This window comes from Maniola jurtina, chromosome 11 (assembly GCF_905333055.1).
Source record: "Maniola jurtina chromosome 11, ilManJurt1.1, whole genome shotgun sequence".
Classification (NCBI taxonomy): Eukaryota; Metazoa; Arthropoda; class Insecta; order Lepidoptera; family Nymphalidae; genus Maniola; species Maniola jurtina.
This window is the reverse complement of record NC_060039.1, coordinates 14,672,384-14,688,352: the sequence shown is the minus strand read 5'-3', so window position 1 is coordinate 14,688,352 and position 15,969 is coordinate 14,672,384. Positions and strand designations below refer to the sequence as shown.

The 15,969-nt window shown below is 36.6% G+C and overlaps 1 protein-coding gene across 2 annotated transcripts in view; it reads right to left on the bottom strand.

Annotated features, from left to right (window-relative positions):
- The window catches only part of LOC123869856 (NF-kappa-B inhibitor cactus), a 37,198-nt gene that overhangs the window by 10,696 nt on the left and 10,533 nt on the right, over positions 1–15,969 (bottom strand). The window contains exons 3-5 of one of the 2 annotated variants that reach the window (XR_006796967.1): positions 5,687–5,775; positions 4,206–4,415; positions 3,549–3,778 (exon numbers count right to left, since the gene is read on the bottom strand). Coding sequence is in view for 1 of the 2 variants with exons in the window: in XM_045912930.1 (XP_045768886.1) it covers positions 3,704–3,778; positions 4,206–4,415; positions 5,687–5,775 (374 nt within the window). In the remaining variant the exon portion in view is untranslated. Of the gene's footprint in view, positions 1–2,972; positions 3,779–4,205; positions 4,416–5,686; positions 5,776–15,969 lie in introns of those variants that run through there. The other variant, XM_045912930.1, reaches the window with a different exon arrangement.

Sequence of the window (15,969 nt, the reverse complement as noted above, 5' to 3'; positions counted from 1 at the left end):
AGACCTTAATAGATATGCAAAATTGTAAATGTGTAGGTTTAATAGTTTTTGAGTTATGGGGGGGTCAAAAGTAGCTCGAAATGGTTCGTGTAATATACACTTGTCAGCGTGCCGCCGTTCTTATTAGAATCGAACTTGGCGAGACACGCTGTCGCGTGTCTTGATAAAAAGAAGTTTCTTTAAAAAAAAGTATTTTTAATTATTCCACTAAATGTAACGATTAGAGTAAAAAACAATTTGTCTACAAAAAACATTCAAACTTATACCTTATCTACAAATCCTTCTTACATTAAAGATCTAAATGTATTCACGCGTACACAAAATACTGAGTATTTTACCATAATAATATTATTTCCATTAGCATTCTTCAATAAATATACAGTTAAATACATTACAAAAGAGACTAGGAAACACTATAGTCATAACGAACAACGTGTAACTTTTTAAAAAAATATTTGTGCAAACAATGTACGCCAACCCTACAAGCGCTTTGCGCCCAACGTCACCCGCTTCGGCGGTCCATTTGTATGAATTGCACACATTAAACTTAAACCAGCTGATTCTTAACATTATTAGGATGCTTATCCATTAAAGCGCAGACGAGTGGAGTGGAGCGCAGACCAATTAGATTATTATTTTTTCACGTCATCTCTTAGTAATAATAATAATCATGGGTCTATTTGTTAGTACTTCACTCCATTCCGCTCGCCTCTGCTTCAGCGGATTAGCACTCTTAGGCTGAGATCTATAGAGCGCATTTTAACTTTGCTCAGACTTAAGACACTGTTGAAACGAGACAGCGTTATACACTAGCGTAAATCTGTCTCGTTTTAACTGAAACTTAAGTGTAAGCAAAGTCAAAGTGTGGTCTATAGATTTCAACCTTAGTGTCCGGTAAGTCGTGCAGCAATTGAAATAAGCTTGAAGGCTACAATTGGTTCAGGAATCACCGGGCACTTTTATTTTTAAACATGACATTGTCTATCTTAGTAAATGAACACCAGTCACTCATGTATGTCATGATTCAGGAATGTCGAAAGCGCTCTGTCCTAAACCAAAAACACCACCTTATGCCTAACGAGTTTTCAGGCCAATAAAAGTAATTCTAAACATAGTAATTACTGTGCAAAATATACGTCTAGAGGCTTACATGAGTGACCTTGTTTTACGAAACATACAATGGCTTCGATGATCGCAATTATTGGTATTGGCTTTATAATCTTACTGAAACCGTGCATTGCCGTGTTTTGGTACGACACAATTTGGTACTATTGCCGACCAATCGGCGTACGCCTTCATATAAAAAGTTTACTGTTGTTTTGTGACGCTACCGAAGACAATCATTGGTAGCTTCACAAAACAACACATTAATGAGTTTGCGCCTTTATTAGAGAACCAACCAATAGAATAATTGCGTCCATTACATAAAGTTTCGTAACACAGAATCGCTAGCGCAAATATTTCTGTAGATCTTGAGAAATCGTGCGCAACGCGATCTTACAGTTCGTCGTCTTAGCTACCGCTTTCGAGGGAAAGTGCGAGCAAGACCGTGTTTAAAACTAGGAGTATATATAGCACGCGTCGCGAAAGTTGACGAACTGGGGGAACTGCGCATTTTTGCATTGCGCGTGTAAATGCGCTTTAAACATCAGAAGTCAGATGTCAGTCAGTTCAAACTTTCATGGCGCGTACAGTAATTAAATTAAATATAAAACAATACAATAACATTATTGGAAAAGTAATTTTTTGGAATAGAATTAAAATTTTGTATGATATATAAACCGAATATAAAGTTAACAATATTATATACTTATTTCTTCCAAATATTACATAAAACAGAATTTCTTTTTTTTGGTCATCTTTATGCAAAACATTCCATGTCAGTAAAATCTTAGTGGTTATCCATTGGCATTGGAGTTTTGTGGTAAATGCGAATAAAAAGAAAAATATTTCTCCACAGATATTAAAAGAAAAATATAGACAGAACATCACTGAAATAGATTCAAAAAGTATGCGAAACATTTTTGATTTAATTTGATTTGATTCCCCTTACGTCTATTCATTTTACATTGGGATGTTTTGCATAAGATGAGAATAGTAATTACATGCTGACTTTCGAGTTTTTACGCCATAAGTAATTTATTTAATTTCTCTTTTAGAGACAAAACAGACCTTTATATACAAAACTTAAATATATAATTTTATAGAACTCAGTATTTGTCTAATTCAGTAGTACACTAAACTAACAGATATCGTTTGTGAAGAATGGTGGTAATTCAGATATACATAAATCTTTAAACTGACAAAATTTAAAAGTAGTGCTTTGTTTAATTTAATTTCGTTCTTTTACAATCAAATTATCACCATTGTTAAAAAAGGGCTTATTAAAGTTTAGTGTACAACAGAATTAGCATCATTTTAATACATATAAATATATTTTTATTTAGGAAGACATTCCCGTATGTAGAAACAATTACACATAATAACAGTTTTGGCTCGATATCGAACACCGATACGACACGTCATGGATACGATTCCTGCAGGGCGATTACTGAAAACCTGCATCAATCAATAAGATAGATCAATATATAAGAAATATAGAGAATCAAAGATACATAAAAAGATGGAGAAGCTAAGGCTCAAAAAATTACAATTTACTTAAATACTAAGGCAAATACATAGTATTAAAAGATAGCCTTCAAACAATCCAAATAAAAACCGGCTTTGGTAATATTTTCCTTAAAATTCTTTTAAAAATGCATGATTAAAAATCTGGTTTTACAAATTAATTAACATTTACTGCTTCTTCCCTGAATGGGATTTCCTACAGCTGACAAAAAACCGACCAGCAATGTGTAATAATTATGATTAATACAAACAAACAAAGCAGTTACTATACTGCAGTAAAATTACGGTTTTTAACTGTATTATTTTATATATATAGTATAATAATAGGCAATTATATAGGGTATTTTATAATAGGCAAATTAAGTGTTATAGAAGGAAAACATACAATACCTAACTTAGTTATGTGTATAATAAAAAAACCTTTTTTTTCCTAGGTAGAATACTTTTTGAGTAACTTTAAGTTAGTGCATGCTATTTTAGCGAAAATCTGACTGTAGGTTTTTGGAGACGTTACAACTCAGGCGGGGAATTCAGCCGTAAATATAAACATTTTTCAAATTGTTAATCTATTAAGTATTCATTATTTTAAGCCTACATTCTCCATCTATAACTGGTCTTATATTCTCCATATTTGACTACTAAGAACATTCTAGACGTTGGCGGACGTGCTAAGGGGGTATGAATTAATTTACTTTGTATTGATTAATTTTTGGTCTAATATTCTTCATGTATGATCTAATATTCTCTATAAGATTAAGGCTCCATCGAACCATTGCCTTCATTTTTTGTCTCAAAAAGTACAGCGGAGTACATTGTCACAATATATTTTAAAAATTCCTGCGTAGATGGCAGTCAGTGGCGTGCACGTCATAGAGGCACATAAACACTGCGTACCCTAGTTAAAATAGCATAATGCTCACTTTTCATGACCTGCCAGTAAATTGGTGACCTACCCTGTCTACCCTGGCTTCGAATCCTGTGCACGCCATTTCTGGTAGTGATATAGGTGGTAAATAGTACTGCGTTGATGCAGCTGCTATAGTGTTGCAGAAGAGAAGGGAATGGTGTACGTCACTCAGGCCACGTTGATCGGATTGATGCTTTGTCTTATTTTCTCGTACAACGTTTCGGTATCGCTGTCACTGTCATACTGCAAAGAGAGAAAAATATCAATAAATTAACTGTAGCACATAATCATGTTTCATAAATAAAAAATGAGTGGTAAGTTTAATATCGGGGTTTTTAAATAAAGTATGATTTCATTTAATATGTCTAGGTTATCTGCAAGATTAGGAAATCTATCGAATCTATTAATGCAAAAATCATTAAAAGAGGTCCACACATAGAGAGACTAATCTAGAGCGTCACAAAGGAACAAACAAAAATCTTTCAGATAGGTAGGTATTCGATCTCTTCAAGGAGAGATCAGATTATGTGGGATTTCTACCCACTAAAATCCCCTCGGTGGCAATCCTTAGCGCATATTGAGGGGCTCCGGGAACTCTCACGAAAGTGCGCCGGTGCCTCTCTTGCGCGACGGCTCAGTGGGTTCATAAAAAAATTGTGGTAATACACACCTCATCCTCACTATCGCTTTCATCGGAGTCGTCAACGTTGGCGAACAGCGGCGCCGCGCGGTTCTTGGCGGCGAGGCGGCGCGCCGTGCGGCCCGCGTAGTCGCGCGCGTCCTTGGCCACGCCGCCGCAGCGCTCCAGCAGAAACCGCGCCAGCGCCACGTCGCCGCGCCGCGCCGCCACGTGCAGCGGCGTCCAGCCCGCCAGCCCCTCCTGTAACCAAACGTGACTATGAACAACCAATACAATCCTTACGGTGATAGCAGACGGAAACACCGACGCCCGTGCTCTTAGAGTGCACGGGCGTGCCCGAACAACGAGAGCGCCATTTGGGATCCTGAACCTCACTTCATGAAGCCCTCGGCAACCTGGGCGGTCTACTCAGCTTTTGGAGCAAGCTTTTATGGCTGTAGTATGGATTAGGTAAAAAAACAATTTGCAGAAGGAAAACAGGGGTTTTTCTGTATGTGGCCTCCGCAAAACCCTTGGGTAATACCGACAGCTGTGCCTACTTAACCAGCCTTCGCGAACGCGATACGAGGTCGCGATTTGGCTCTGCCGAGGTGAGTAAAAATACCCAGGCTACTATTATCAGTACGTTATCAGGTGATAAGAGATGGGTTTCCCGCAATATACAGACACGGTTTAAGTGCACTAGCCCCGATGTAGTACAGACATAGCAATTGCTAACATCCAACACTAGTATTGGCATATCAAGATACAGGCTAGTGTGTCCAGCCAAGTTCTAATAAGACTAATTCTAATAAGTACGGCGATGCACTGCCAGTGTGTATATTACACGAACCGTTTCAAGCTACTTTTGACCCCCTTCATAGCTCGGAAACTATTAGATCTACAATTTTGTGCATATTTATTAAGACCCCTTTGAACATCAGTTTTTACTTTGTAAATTTCGAAAACTTTTATGGTGTTTGTTAAGTTTCGATACTAATTACTTAGGTAAGTAGGTACTTAGAGGTGTGTAGATCATAGGGGCATAAAAGCAACGCTTACCCTAGTTGTAAATTGTAATGATTCATAATGCTTATTTTTCATTGTGACCTTTTAGTAAATAGTTTACTAAATGACCAATCTGGCTTCAAACTATCGAACTAAGAGGTTTTGTATTAACTTTTCCAGTTGTGAGAGTTGGCACATTCCAACATACGTTTGCAACATCGTACCTACTCCCATAAAAATATATCATTAAATTATGCGGAAAAGATGGAAATTAATTGTTGTCTTATATAAGTACCTAATAAACATAAGATTGAGTAAACAAAAAACCCGAGGCTCATTGTATTCGCGTTAGGCATTTATACCTACTTCCCTTACTACCGCACGAGTATTGAGTAATAATGCAACTTGGTTTGTCAACATTACTACACTTGAGTGGTTGTGCGTGTCCAGCCCATTGCGATCTTTCGCTTTTAATAATAACTGAGGGTAGTTAGTTTATTAAAAAAAATAGGACTGCCACTTACCCTAGCATTAATGTCGGCTCCGTAGAATACCAGCATCTGGAGTAACTCTACTCTTCCCGCCGTCGCTGCCAAATGAACACATGATTGACCTGCAACCAATAATTTTTCAATGTTAATAAAAGTCAAGAATGAGCTTTAAGTAGTCTGAAAGTTCCTCATTTCTGTTTCGTGTGAGGCGCGGGGACAAAAACAATGGAATACGAAGAAAAACGTTCCCCAAATTCAAGATAAAAAATTCCAGGATAAAGAAATATTTCCCTATTGACAGTCAAGTAAATGTATGCAACGACCTCTGTGCAGACTGGTAGCTAGACGGAAAACTACACTAGGCAATACGGTAGCGTGACCAGAATAATAAGGAGTAATAACAACTTCAAATACCTACTTCACGATTGAGATCTTGCAAATTGTAAAAAAATACTCGTATTGCAGTAGTAATACTTATAGTAAGTGGTGAAAGTTGTGGTTGGTTGTCAAGCTACAACAGTTTTCGAATTGTATAATTATTTTATGTAATAGTATGAGACTGCAGACTCGCGTGAAGCGAGGGTGGAAAGAGATCTATAAAGGTGAAACCCGTTTAGAAGGTGCCATCACCAGAGAGAAGGTTTAGCCTAGCTAAATGGGGTAAGGGAAAGTGTAGATTCAAATTCTAATACCATATTATCTGCCACAAGTTTTAAGTTCTCTTCAAGTTGTGGTAAAAGGTTTATCAGTCATATGCCTTTTTAGTTAAAGTATTATTTTTATGAGCACTAGTTAATGCTTTTACGCTAAGTTGAAGTGGAAAGGGATAATATAATATCAGGGCATAGGGAAGCCGAATGCCTTTGAGAATTACACTGATTAGGCAATAGATGCAATTCCCAATCAAACACTTTTATTTCAATGAAGTTTGATCAAAATAATGCAAGAAACTTCCTTTGGGCCGGCCAACATGTTATAAGAAAACATTTGGAAAGCGTCAAAAGCAAATTTTTCGGGTCAAGCAAAGACTGATGGCCCCCAGTGGGGAGGTCCTATAAATGATTGCGTAAATCCATACGTGATAAATCTGCGCCGACCGCATGGCTCCGAGCTTGAGGAAAATCAAACTATTCGTCAAGCTCTACCGAAAAAAACACCACTGAACAAAGCAGGTTTTCACGACACACCTACTTCGATGTACCTATTTAAAATTTAAAAGAGAATTGATGGAATCTATCAAAGAGGCCAGCATTTTTAGGGAAGCTTGTGTTAAAAATTAAGGCAAGTAAGTAGGTATACATCGTTATAAATTTTTATGCTGACTTTCTAAAAGAGTTCACAATACTACATTATAAGTTTAAAGATAATAAGTACGGTTGATTAATTTGAGTAGGAACATTCATACTTTAAAAAAAATAAGAATGAAATACCACTTCAGATTATTATCATAATAAATATGATTAAAATCTTTAAAGCCTTTGTGTTGATGACAGATAATGAACCCACACGTTAAGGAAGTAACTGTATACAATATACAAAAAAAAATACGGAAGAGATGTAGCTGTATGATTTAATGCTATCGACAAAAACAAGATATCGTAGCGAGCAGGCCGGTAAATCGATATCAACAGACCTTTTATGTTGAGGAAGAGCTTGAACCAATCAAATTAATTATTTTGAACATTAATTGAAAATTATATAAGTATGGAAAATTCTAAAAAAGCACATTTAGACAATTCAAATTGTATTCCCAAGTAGGTATCTGTTCACACATCAACGCTTTTTTTACACGTGTTAATGTGAACAGATACTTGGGAATACATTTGTTCTATTTGGAGGCTTTTTTAACGGACTTTAAAAAAGCTCTCGTGTAAATGAGGCCTAAATGCTATGACACCCATTATTACCATTCAATACTTTCAGGTCTAGTTTAAAACCATGGGTCCAAGCGTCACAGCACGCGTTTTCGTCATCGCACGTTGCTATCCAGAACCGATAGTACTAGTCGTTGGAAGTAGTCCAAAACTATTTCGAACGTGGCTAAAATAAACAGTACGAGCGTTGTTTTTTCAAGTTTAGCCATTGGCACACGCCGCTCAGACATTCTGGCCTATTTCAGTTCGTACTCGTAAATATTTATAGACGCCACATTTAAATTCTGGTGACTTATGTTATTTTGCACCGGAAAAATACAACGTTCGTCATCAATTCCATTGCAAACATTTCTGCGTCGGACATTTCTATGATGCATATGTTTTGAAAACATACAGGCTTTTCCCCAGCCTCGACGAGTGCTAACCCCGTATCGTGACATTCATAGAAATTGATAGATAAACTCCGGTGACGGTTTGTTTACTGAAAAACTTACACTCAAGGCACAAATTGGGACGTCATAGTTCATTTGCGTAATATAAGTTAGACGAAACAACGTTATTCAAGCTAGAATAATTAATGATTTCCTCATTATCATCAGGTGCTTGCTTGCAATAGCCTGGGGTTCACGTGATAAGCAACAACCTCGTTTATTATCATCAAGTGTTGCAATCATTGAACTGAATTGTAATTTTTAGGGTTCCGTACCCGAAGGTTGCCAACGGGACTCTATTAATATGTCCGTCCATCTGTCAGCAGTCTGTATCTCGTGAACCATAATAGGTAGAGAGTTGAAATTTTCAAAGAATGTAAATGTCTATTGCCGCTATAAGAACAAATAATAAAATTTTAATGCAGTTTTTTGTTTAAACCCTTTGTGGCGTGAGTCCGACTCATACTTGGCTAGTTTTTATCTCTCCTCGTACCACTATATCGAGTCGTGGTTACGGTTTGAGTTTATTGTCAACGCATGGCTGTAAATTTGCAATGTAGACAACAGGTACAATGTATGATAACGATGGTAGGTACATATTTACTAAGTTGTTTGCAATAGACAAACAATTACACTGCGTCTTACACGATGTGTCTAAGTGATACAACCCTGATAAAATGTTAAGGTTCTTTACATTCAATTCCAATCGCTCTATTTGCTATGCTAAAACATGAAAACATTTCGCTAACTTGTTTGGTCACGGAATGTATAACTTCCCACCAGATTGTTTAATTTTGCCTTGGTTATGTTGTGATAACAAACGTCTTGTTTGGTTGAATTTAGCGTCTGGAGAACTGGTCAAGGAAGAAACCTGTATTAGAATTTTCACAGTTATCTATCTGTCTATGCCAAACGGCAAACAGGCAATTTTAACTTGATTTTACGATTTTACGATACTTACTTGATTTTACGATATGTAGCTCGAGGTCAAGAGAAAATCTTCTAAACATAATAAAAGCTGTAAAAATTATATGTAGTGATTGTAAAAGTATTCACAATTAGTTTGTAGCAACTTTTAGAGGACATACCTACTTATAATTTGTAGCGCAGAATAGGACGAAAATAATCCATTCCGAATAGATAGTACCTAATATTAGAGGTATTTTGATAATATGTGAAATACTGTCATGAACAAGTAGGTATATGCGGCTCATCCTAAACGGCTTAGCGATCACGTAAACCATAGATTATCTAGTGACGTAAACGATACCAGATAGACTCGAAACGGACGTCATCTTCGCTTGAACGAGTTCCATCCAATGAACTCCACTCGGCGTGGAAATCGATAGCTCTATTACGTACTAGAACGAACTAATCTGTTAGAATAAATCGAGCTAAGGAGACGATGAAATATTCGGAGATATAATGCGTTATTGAAGAACTTGTCTTGTTTTTTAGGTTTGCGTTGCCGAAAAACGGAACCCTTATAGGATCACTTCGTTGTCTGTCTGTCCGTCGTGTATGTCAAGAAACCTATAGGGTACCTACTTCCCGTTGACCTAAAATCATGTGGCAGGAAGGTAGGTCTTATAGCACAAGTACAGGAATAAATCTGAAAACCCCGAATTCAAAGTAAGATAACTATACCAAGTGGGGTATCATATGAAAGGGCTTAATTTGTACATTCTAAAACAGATTTTTATTTATTTTTATGCACGATAGTTTTTGATATATCGTGCAAAATGTCGGAAAAAATAGCCGAGTACGGAATCTTCGGTGCGCGAGTCTGACTCGCACTTGGCCGGTTTTTTTATTAAAAACATTTCGATATGCTTGTTGATAATAGTTTTAGTGTTTGTGGTTATTGAAGTCGGTTTATTTAAAAAAAAAATTATTTCACAATTTTGGAAAATTAAATAATAAAGGCACCTAGGAACTATAGTTATAATATTTAATTTCATTGCATTGCAAGTGTCATTCCATCATCGATGATCTTCGGAGATGAAGATATAACGTTTATAAATTTATAATAATGTACATGGTCATTACATCATAACAGGACATGGTCCGTTATGGCCTTTGTACTTTATATCATGAGATTGCGTGGATATTTTTCAGGTTTATTCTATTAGTCATTGTAGGTAGTTATTTCTTAGTTCTCACGCACTTGTGTAGTGTTAGTGACTTTATGATATAGTGGAGCGTTGAACATTATTACGCTTGACAAAACATAAAAACTGAGTTATCTTTAAGCTTCGACCACACTAAGTGACTTCTTGTCTACACGATCAACTGTCTAGTAGTAGGTACACTTCGAAAACTTTTATGGTTTTGGTAAGCCAAAGAAAAATTATTTTAATTTGTTTGTTCATTATCTAATATCGATTTAATATGTGTTGGATCAACGAATACACCTTATTCTATTCTATTCTAAAAGTTAGCATTGAGTTATTACAACTAGGGTAAGCTGTGCGTTTGCGCCTCTATGAGCTGTACGCCACTGGTTGATCATGATGATGATAATGAAAGTCAACATTGCGATCTACGCTAAAATACGCAGCGGTCTTTAAAAATATGCTACGGTGTACGCGCGATGTGCGCGAGCGCAGCGCGGCCGGGTCGCGCGGGCGGACGAGGGGCGGGCGCGGGGCGCGGGCGGGGACGGTGGGGTTTTCCCAACTATGTGACGACCGCTTCACCGTCAAGTTGCCCTCGCCTTATATGGGCAAACGATATTGTATAATTATATTTTTCATCGTTTCCGCACTATCAATGGTAATGCTTTCCAGTTTTATAATATAAAATCATTACTTATTTACCACTGACGTAAAGGTCTATTAAATATTTGAATAATATTGCATTCTTTATACCTATTAAAATTAGTAAAGCTATATTTGATGTTTAAATACTTATGTAATTAAAATATACCTACTCCTTATATTTTATACTATTCTAAATGTCGCGCTTCGTCTGTTGGTACTCAATAGCGAGTATCGACTCGATATCGACAACTAGATACTTACTGTATACATGGAAGTTGTATGGAATGCAGATTCTATGTGGAAAAACCGCACGAGATTGCCATACATAATATTGAAACTCACAAATCCATGTGACGAGTTTATTTAAGCAAAATCTTACATTTGATATGAGAGTACATATGAATTTATATTTATATTTTCTTCTTCCTGAACTAACTCCGCTCTACGTGGACATATTGTCTTCAAGTCCTCTCACTTCTGTCATCCATTAACGTTTATCCACCCCTTTTACACGCATATCCTCTTTCACGCAATCCATTTCCTTTTTTTTTTGGTCTCCTCTACTCCCCCCCCCCCCCCCTTTGATTTAATTAATTTATATTTAAGTAACTACTTATGTAAATTAAGTAAAATGTATACCTAATTATCTCTCAATTTTAGCATCATTAGAACAAAGAAATTTATTTAGATAGCAACATTCATTGAGTGTGTGAAAAAACCAGGTCGTTGGAAAACCCCGAGTTCAGTAAAAGGTAATTGTTACTGATTATATTCTTATCACTAACCATATACCTACCAAGAGAAAGGCGTGTACCTAACAACTCTGTACTGTAAATAGCTTAAAACGACATAATCGTTATGATTAGAGATATATTTAAACATCAATAACAATGATTCACTTGTTCATATCAGTGGATAATTATATATTTATATCCATACCTATTTGTTTTTTTTAATAGCAAAATATCCAAAGATTTGCTAATAACCAGGGCATATAATATAATAGTGCCTTGGTCTGATCAGACTAAGACACACCTTTTGCTAGATAGGCTATAAGTGATACCTTGAAGGAGCCCCGATCGATCCTCAAGTCGAAAATATAAGGAAGATCGAATATGTAAAATTGCATGATAGGTACTCGTAGATCAACTCATTCTGAAGTTAAAATAAAAAAATTACTACAATAGGTTTGGTAGGTACTTATTAGGTTTTACCAACAGAAAACCGGATTCTCGCTGGATTTCCACAAAATGGGTGTGATCATCATAATCATAATTAATTTGGTGTCTTTGACCACATAAATTAAATAACTGCATGTAACTAACCGAATAAACAATCAAGGACGAATGGTGATTAATTTATCTATTCTATAATATATTGTATAAAATAAAAAACTGACTGACTGCCGCTTATCAACGTAAAGCGCTAACCGGTCTTTCGAGATTTTGCACGTACGTTGTCAACGTGAACCCTTAAAAACTAAGAGATTTTCAGAAATTCCAACGGAATCTTTAAAAAGCAAGACAAGGAACTACGCTTAGATTAAAGACTGATCCCTACATGCTCCGGAGCTTTCTTCTAAGCGATCCTTAATCAAAAGAACTACGACCTAGTTCCTTTGACTAAGGATTAAGGATTGGTCGGAGTTGCTCGAGTTGCTACGCAATAAAAACAACTGCATTAAGTGAGGAACTTATAAATCATGCAATTTAATTATGCAGTAACATATTGGCGTCAGTCCAAAGTAGCTATTGTGGCATGAGATCATGATTATGAGAACCAATTTGTAAGGTAGGTAAAACAATTGGACGAACTATACATCAAGGAAACAGGAATTTTAGCATATCCCGAATATCCAGCATCACGAACTAGTGGCAGAATCATTACTATTATACAGAATTGACCGCAATTATCGCAAAACATTATTTTATCAACAACTGACAAAACCTAAATAAAAATAGACATCTATCTCATTAGTTGAAATAGAAAGTAACATTAGGTAACAAAAAAGCTTCGCGAATTTGCGGTAAGGTAGAGAATTAGGCTCCATCAACAGCCCGCCTCCTAACAGTGAATGTTTGGAATTCCCGTGAATGCTCCGTACCTTGAAGGTGCCTACTTTCACGCGGGGATAACCCAAAGATTCATTGCAGCTGCCATTGTCTTGTCGCTTTGCAGAATTGCCCGGCCGCGCCGCTTCGGCGATTTCTGCGGTTTTCCTCACGTATTCGCTTGAGGTATTGCTCCATGGTTTCCCATGACGTTTCCGTCTATTTTTTGATTAAAGTACCTACTACACGAATGAAAATTCATCTGCGGAATTTTCGGGAAACTCTCATTAGTTTTTCCATAAAGTTTTTGTGTGATTCTATTCACTCCCAATATAGAATTCCGATTTCGGATTCCAGCGATAGGTGTGTTTAATCAAAAAACAACCTCAAAAAATAGGACCTGTTACATTTTTGGAGTTAGTAGAGATGCTAAAAATAAATATGATGCTCTGTCAGGTCTTTAATATAATTTTGAACTGTAAGGTTGTTTTACTATTTTTGTTTTACACGGTGCTATCGGACGGAGTAGGATATTATAATGTCAAGGATTCAAACGTGTTTTATTATAACATTTATAAATAATAATAATTACCAACTTAATGTTTAGTCTGTTACTTCACGCATATTATCACATAGACAGATTTTTCAACGCTTACGCAACTAATCGCGTTGTCACTTTTTACTACGCTACATAATTAATTTATGGTAAGTAAGTCTTTTCATTTAGGCATACACGACCAAAAGGATAATCAAAATACATAGATTAGTTACAATTAACTACGTCAAAATAATCATTCCTTACAGAATACTGGAATCTATGTATCATTATTCAACGTAGTTGCATAAAATCGAGACTCATCGTACCTCTATAAGGTGTTCGGAAAATCCGTTGGCATTCAAACACTCACGTAACCAACTTTCAATGAACGCTCTCAGAGGCGGGGTAACCCAGACGGTTAACGAATAGGCACGGTGCTTTCACCGCCAGCCGGTTGGCTTCGTTATGCGAGCTGGCTTTGGGAATACCCATCGGTCGTCGTGACCGCGGCAAACCTACCGCAATTATATACAGTTCGGTATCTACATTTGGATGGGTAATTCCGAAAAACTTCACGTCTTCACGTATCAGTCTAATGACTGTGGAGTTCGTGCCAAATTTTTTGTGCGATATATTGAAAAATAATTTTGATTATTTCATTTGTTGTTGTCGACTGAATTTATGATACCTAATGTGGCTCGCCGGAAGGATTATTGTTGCAAACGCATTTATTGAGCTATCTACACAACAATGTCAGTTCTTATTACTTATGAGACAAAACAGATAAACCACATTGTATCGTTCAGAATGTTTGACAGTAAAAGGGACGGATTAAAGAAGAGTTCATAGGAATGTTGAGATAGATGTGGGGCATAACAAGAATTAATAAGATAAGAAATAAATTAAGGAGAGGTTTGAAAGAAGCGCCAGTGATAGAAAAGATGAAGGGTAATAGGAAGGAAGAAAATCATATTATTATAAGAATGTTAAATATGCATGTGGAAGGAAAAAAGAGGAGAAGAAGAATAGAATTAAAGAAAAGATGGATGAATTGCATGAAAAAGGAAATGCGTGTAAAAGGGGTGGAAAGTGCGTTGATGGATGACAGAATCGAGTGGAAGAAGAAGACATTTTCCCGACCCCACATAGTGTGGTAGGTCAAGAAGGAGAAGAAGAATAAACCACTATTAATATAGGTTCAGTTAAACAATTCCGAATTATTCTTCACCTATCTTGCGTTGAGAGAGCGTTTCAAGCGAAGAAGATATGAACCAGGATAACAACAGCGACTTTTTTATGTAAGCAAAATATGATAGGTACTAAAAACATTAACATTTTATGGTAATAACGTTTATGGCAGACAAGGCCGCGATGGGTAAATCCAAATGCAAGCAGGTAATATATTAAAGAATGAATATACGCAGCTGAAAGTGTCAGGTATAATAAACATTGTATGAATTCCGGAAAAACCGAACTCCCCAGTTTATTGCTTCGGCCGACACTAATATGAATTTAATGAAATTTTCACATTGTGGAAAACTCGAACTTGCTTTTAAAAGTATATATTTAAGTTCGTATTATTGGGGTTAATTATTTGTACAACGAAAATTCTCAGCCTTTTTTCAATTTAAATAGTTTTGAGAATGTTCCAATCATAAATTCATTTGTTTTAGCTGGTTTCCATAATATATTGCAACCAATGGGTTGACCTGCGTTCGGGGGAGAGCTGGCAATGGCCAGCTCTCCCTTGAACGCAGGTCTCCTCTCAGAATGAGAAGGATTTGACCAAAGTCTGGTCTAATGTAGATAGGCAATCAAGGCTTAGTTTCACAGATTTGCCTTGCAGATGCCGATTCTATGGACAGCCGCATTTGGAGTTAGGCCTTCCCCAACAGTTGCCACCACGCTTATTCCTCAGCATTCTTCCTCCAATTCGCATCATCCTCTTTTTACTGTCATGGTAATATTAATCTTAGAGTGCATCATGCTTTAACTACTAAAGAGTGTGTTAGACTAACCTAGTATTATTGCAATAAGATAAGACCAAAACAACATAAGTACATAAGATTTAGATTACATGAGGATATTTTAAAGTATTTGGGGAAGTGGAAGATCCAAATTTTCCTTAAAACATTTCAATAACAATGCGTCGGTGTATATAGAATCATGATTCAAGTAATATCAAGTGAACTTCTTAGTAACGTATGACAAACAGGAGTCACATTCATGGTTTTGATTCATCATTTTCCTGATGGTGTGGGAACTTGATGTCTTAGAACGTAATCAAGACCTTGAGGTGTTCAAGTTGTTGAAGTGACGACTAAACGCGTAAGCGTCTGCGTTTGAAAACTGGTTTCTACTACAATTCAATTCAAGATCCTAGTGAAACTTGATTTTTCTAGGATTCCGTACCTGAAGAGTGCCACGGGAGCCTATTACTAAGTCTCCGCTGTACGTCCGTCTGTCTGTCAGCGGGCTAGGTTTCTCTCATGAACATGCAAATAAAAAATAAAAAAAGTACAGTGTTACAGTCATCTTGTACGATGGTACGGAAACCTTCGTGTGCAACTCCGACTCGCACTTAACCAGTTTTTTTCTGAATCAGATGACGTGTTTTCGCGTGCATGTTCCGATGCACATGCGACAGTTTTAAGCGGACA